Here is a 6,331-nt window from a genome sequence, read left to right on the forward strand (position 1 = left end):
CACCTCATATGCAGAAGCAGTTTTAGAATTAAGCTAACAATGTGGCATCAGATGGAAATGATGATGGATCTTCCTCTAGTGGTGATGACATCAAAAGTGACAATTCACCTATGACTCAAGGTCAATTCAGTGCTTTAATGGATCTAATTCAGAAATCAAGCATTGGCCAATCTTCAGGACATGCTTCTTCCAACCAAGTTGTTGTTGGTCATCCATTAATAGGTAACACATATCATTGCATGCATAGTAGTAGTAGTGGTTCTTGGATCATTGATTCAGGAGCTACTTATCACATATGTAGTTCTGTCCAATGGTTTCATTCATATAGGAAAATTATTCCCATCAATGTTAGATTGCCAAATGGACAATGTTTTGTTGCTAAACATTCTGGCACAATTTATTTTTCCCCTGACTTCATTGTGCATAATGTTTTTTGATTCCTGAATTTTCTTTAAACCTATTATCTGTTTCAAAATTGTGTGAATCCTCTAATTGCAATGTCAATTTCCTCAATTCACAATGTGTTATACAGGACAAAATCACCATGAAGATGACTGGTTCTGCTGAGCAGAAAGATGGATTGTACTACTTAACACTAAGAGATAATGATCCACCTACTACACACACACACCTGCTTTAACCTCTGCCCTAGCAGCCAATGTCACTTTACCAGATAGAGCCTTATGGCATTTTAGATTAGGACACTTATCTCAAAACAGACTATTGTACTTACATTCTCAATTTCTCTTTTATCAAAGTAAATCATAAAGATGTTTGTGATGTATGTTGTTATGCTAGACAAAGAAAGCTTTCTTATACTGTTAATAATAATAGAACTGCTCACCCTTATGACTTGATCCATTTTGACATTTGGGGACCTCTTGCAGTTCAATCTTTACATGGTCATTCATATTTTTTAATTGTTGTTCATGACTGTAGCAGATACACATGGATAACATTAATGAAAGCCAAATCTGAAGTTAGACAGCATGTTATAAACTTTGTTAGTCTCATAGAAAATCAACATAAGCTTTGTGTCAAAATTATCAGAACTGATAATGGTCCTGAATTTAGCATCCCTGAATTTTATGCATCTAAGGGAATCATTCATCAAACAAGTTGTGTTGAATCTCCACAACAAAATGGTAGAGTGGAGAGGAAACATCAACATTTATTAAATGTTGGAAGAGCTTTTCTTTTTCAGTCAAAACTTCCAAAGAAATTCTGGTCATATGTCATTTTGCATGCAACATTCATTATAAGTAAACTTCCTACACAAGTTTTAAACAATCTTTCTCCTCATTTCATACTGCACAATGCACATCCAGATATGCATAGTCTCAAAGTGTTTGGATCTCTAGCTTTTGCATCCATATTACATATGCATAGAACAAAACTTGAGCCAAGAGGTCGAAAATGTGTATTCTTAGGATACAAGAATGGTATGAAGGGTGTGGTGCTCTATGATATTAACAGTCATACAATTCTTGTTTCTAGAAACGTCATACATCATGAGCACATTTTTCCCTATTCAAATGCAAATTCTACTAATTGGAACTATCACCCTTACAAAGATCCCATTGACTCACCACAACATGATCCTATCATACCTGTTCCATCACAAAGTATTGAATCCACTGTTGAGGAACATGACCATCATCCTAACACAACCATTGACACACTACACCATTCTAACATTGACCTTGAATCTTTAGAAAATGCTGATGAGAACCATGACATTCAATTTATCCCTGATACATCAGATATTGAAAATGACAACATTCGATCTAGGCCTGTTAGAGCCAAACATACACCTCGTTATCTCTCAGATTATGTGTGCAATACATCTGATGCATCAGCAGTCAAGTCATCATCAGGTACAACCAAAATTATCTATCCTATTTCAAATTATGATTCATTGCATTTTCTGTCTACATCTCATCGTGCCTTTGCATCCAATATCACTCTTACACATGAGCCAAAGAACTACAAAGAAGCATGTTTGTCTGAACATTGGATTAAGGTCGTGAAGTATGAATTAGATGCATTATACAAGAATAGGACTTGGAACATAGTTGATTTGCCACCACATGTCAAACCAATTGGTAACAGATGGGTGTTCAAAGTAAAGCATAGAGCGGATGGCACAATAGAGAGGTATAAAGCTAGACTTGTTGCCAAGGGCTACAACCAAATTGAAGGGCTTGATTTCTTTGATACTTTTTCACCTGTAGCAAAGCTTACAACTGTCAGAACTCTTCTTGCAACTGCAGCCATCAACAATTGGTTCTTACATCAACTTGATGTTAACAATGCATTTTTACATGGGGAATTGCAGGAAGATGTGTATATGACCATACCTGAAGGTGTTACATGTCACAGGCCTAATCAAGTATGCAAACTCCAAAAGAGTTTATATGGTCTGAAACAAGCCAGTCGCAAATAGTATGAAAAGCTAACAACTCTTTTACTTCAACAAGGGTACACTCAATCTACTTCTGATTATTCCCTTTTCACTTTGAAAACTGATGCTCAATTTACAGCTATTTTAGTCTATGTTGATGACATAATCCTAGTTGGAACCTCTATGTCTGAATTTGGTCGTATCAAACTCATTCTAGATGAAAATTTTAGCATCAAAGACCTGGGAATACTCAAGTATTTTCTTGGCCTCGAGGTTGCTCATTCAAAGGCGGGGATTTCACTATCACAACGAAAATATTGTTTTGATCTCTTGCAGGAATCTGGTATGCTTGGATCCAAACCAGCTCGCACACCATCAGTTAAGCTACATGCTGATAGTCACAAAGCTTTTGAAGACATTGGAGCTTATAGACGATTAATAGGTCGTATGTTGTACCTTAACACCACACGCCCAGACATTACCTATGCCACTCAGCAACTCAACCAGTTTCTTCACAATCCAACAATGACACACTACCATGCTGCTTGTAGAGTCATACGCTACTTGAAGAATAGCCCTGGTAGAGGAATTCTGTTTCACAAGAATGATGAATTACAACTTCTTGGCTTCTCATATTCTGATTGGGCAGGGTGCCTTGATTCAAGGAGGTCCATTTCAGGATATTGCTTCTTCCTTGGTACTTCTCTCATATCATGGCGTGCAAAGAAACAAGATCCAGATCATCATCGAAGGCTGAGTATCAGGCGCTATCATTTGCCATATGTGAATTGCTTTGGTTGATAGTCCTTGTGAAGGAGCTTAACATCACATGTACCAAACTTCTTGTCCTTTATTGTGACAGCCAAAGTGCAATGCATATTGTGTCCAATCCGGTATTTCATGAACAAACCAAACATCTTGAGATCGATTGCCATTTGGTCCGTGAAAAACTACAACAAGGCTTACTTCGGCTCCTACCAATTTCCACTCATGAGCAACTTGTTGATTTTCTAACTAAAGCATTACCAACTTCAACTTTCAACAAGTTTATTTCCAAGCTTGGCATGATCAACATTCACCATGCTTAGCTTGAGAGGGGCTGTTAAGATTAGCTACTTTAATCATTGGATTAGATTAGTTGATTAATATAGTTGATAAGGATATTGTTAGTTAGGTGGTTATTTGGTTAGTTAGTTTCATATGATTGGCGAGTGTACTATATAAGAGTTCACACTTGAATAATCAATGAAGCTATAATTCTCTCTTCTCGAAGTTTTCCTTCTCATTTGCATTTTATTATCCTTTCTTCAATGATGAAATAACTTCATCACAATAATTTTGTTTCTCATAAGATAAGATTAGAGATGTTTTTGAAAAAGATATAAGTTGGATCTTGGTGAGTAGAGATGTATTTGAAAAAGATATAAGTTGGGACTAGGATAAAAGGCACGAGGAAACCATTAAATTCAATTTAGAGTGAAAATATGAATAAGGTGAAGTCTCCATTTCTACAAACGATGAGACAGGCATTATTGAAGAAATAGAAGGAGAATGCTCTAACTTAAATGATTCAATAAAAAAAAGCACCCAGGTTTAAATAAAAGATAACACAACAATCTATTTAGGTGTAAGGAAAAATTACACTTGAGAGTTGACAAATTTATTTGGATGGTAGGAATGGTTTTTAAAACAAATCCCAAGTAAACAATGCCATTGATTTTGTAACTACAACGTTGTTCCACAAACACATCTTAATTGAGTACACCATGTAAGAATGAAGATTTTACATCAAATTCATAAATGGTGCGTCCCTTTTGAGCATCAAGCACTGGCAGTAATTGAATTGTATATATCATGCTATCAATGTGAAGATCCAATTAAATCGATGTTTTTATTTTATGAATTAAAACAAGCACCACAAGCATGATACAAACACACTGTGTCTTATTTTCTTAAAAGAAGACTTTGAAAGACGCTCACAAAAGATGATCTAATATTTCCTGTCAATGATGAGTCCATATTTGTTGGAACAAAAAATTCATGATGGTTGATTTTGCTATGATTGATTAGAGAAAGATGATGTAATTTCTGAGTATTGAAGTAACAGAAAAAGGTGTTTTAATTAGTAGAAAAACAGATATGTTAAAGAAATGTTCGAGTAAGTAATAGGTATGGACTAAAAAAATGATCCAATTGTTCCTGAGCCAATTAATGAAACTAAAAAAATGATGATGAATCTGCCAAAATAACACGCACTACAGTATTTCATCAGATGGCGAGACAGTTGAAAGATAGCAAAAGATTATCCATAAGAAATTGTGTCAAAAAACTGGAATCAAAATATAACTTAAGTAGCCAAATACAAAAATATCTAGGATTAAAACAGATTAACTCATCAAACAGCCATTCCGAAGAATTTCTTCCATATTCAAACAAAAAACAACGAAAACAAAAATAATTCAACATACTGCAAAAAGAAATCACTCGTCCTCTTGACTGCGAAGTCTAGCAAGCTTGTTGGTGACAACAATGTCCAATTGTGCTGCACGCTCAACGATGTCCTTTCTCTTCCTTGTTGACACATTGTGTGCAATCTCAGCACAGTATGTCCTGAAGTTTTTCAATGTAAAAAAACAATCTCAAAACTCAGAATAAATCAAATAAAATAAAAGTAAACAAGAAATTAATAACCAAAAATGAAACAGAACTGGTTATTGTTATATACCTGTTGTGCATCATCAAGAGTTCTAAATCCTTAACATTGTGGACAAGGAATTTCTTGAATCCATTAGGCAGATAGTGACGAGTCTTCTTGTCTGAACCGTAACCAATGTTGGGCATCAATGTCACTCCTTTGAACTTTCTCCTAACACGGGAATCAATACCCTTGGGTCTACGCCAGCTTTGCTACATAACACGATACAAACAAGATCAAAACTAATAGACCACAGAATTCTTCAATTTAAACAATAGATTCAAACAGCATAAACAGAACAGCAAATAAAATGAAAACCCTGAATCCTAAACCATTTGAAACTATGAAAACGCTAAACCCTAAAACCATTTGACACAACATAGCACAAAACCACAAACTCAATGAAAATATCTATCATGAGAAATTAACATTTTTTTGACATACCTTGACACATATTCTCCTGTCGCTTTGAGGTCTGATGAACCTCTTGACACGCTTCTTGATAATCTTCTTGGTTAGCAAAGGAACGGCCATCTTCTCTCCTATCTAAAATACACGTATAAAAAAAGGAATTAGGTCAATTCAGAGTTGAATTGTGGACTAAAAACTAGATTTACTTCACAGTAGAGAGAATCGCATGGAGAAAGTTACAGTAGAAGATGATGGCGGTAGTGGTGATGCGTACCTGTTTGAAGAGCTGCTCCTGGGATGTAACAAGGAAGGAGGCGAGTTAGGGTTTTGCAGTTCATATTTATATAGATATGATATTGGGCTTAGTCCTACCTGGCCCAGTGTGCTAAAAGATTCTAACTGGGTTTTTGGTTTTTTTCTTACAAAAATTGGGTTGGTGAAAATATATATTTATTGAATTTAATATACAAAATGAATTGATGTGTTCAAATGGATTTTGAAATGATGAAAAAGTATCCACTTGAAAAATGAGAAATTGATTAAATATGAATAAATAAGAATAATGTTAATCAATGTTTTTAGAATACTTTATTTTGAGAAAATAATTAATAAAATTCAAATATATTAAAAGATTTAATTATTAATTAATTGATTATAAAGCGATACAAAAGTTGTTATCCTTTTTATGGTATTGTCACAAACGTTTAAGGACCATTTTTGCACTAACTCGAACGTTTAAGTCGACCTGGATTGTTCCCAAGGAGTGGTCAATCTTGCCTTTATAATTGGAAAGTACCATGTTATGAGATCTTAGGTCGATG

The 6,331-nt window shown here is 34.8% G+C and overlaps 1 protein-coding gene across 2 annotated transcripts; it reads right to left on the reverse strand.

Moving 5' to 3' along the window:
• Positions 1 to 4,720: 4,720 nt before the first annotated feature.
• Positions 4,721 to 5,929, reverse strand: LOC127127817 (60S ribosomal protein L32-1). Of its 2 annotated transcripts, none has more exons than XM_051057100.1 (4): positions 5,785 to 5,929; positions 5,544 to 5,645; positions 5,130 to 5,311; positions 4,721 to 5,014 (listed from the first exon to the last, which is right to left on the reverse strand). In XM_051057100.1, exons 2-4 carry the CDS (start codon positions 5,631 to 5,633, stop codon positions 4,885 to 4,887), a joined length of 402 nt encoding a protein of 133 aa, XP_050913057.1. In that variant the 5' UTR covers positions 5,634 to 5,645; positions 5,785 to 5,929; the 3' UTR covers positions 4,721 to 4,884. The 2 variants fall into 2 exon arrangements, with proteins under 2 accessions (XP_050913057.1, XP_050913058.1); XM_051057101.1 differs by having other exon boundaries at positions 5,751 to 5,794.
• Positions 5,930 to 6,331: the final 402 nt, after the last annotated feature.

Source organism: Lathyrus oleraceus, chromosome 3 (genome assembly GCF_024323335.1).
Source record: "Lathyrus oleraceus cultivar Zhongwan6 chromosome 3, CAAS_Psat_ZW6_1.0, whole genome shotgun sequence".
Lineage (NCBI taxonomy): Eukaryota > Viridiplantae > Streptophyta > Magnoliopsida > Fabales > Fabaceae > Lathyrus > Lathyrus oleraceus.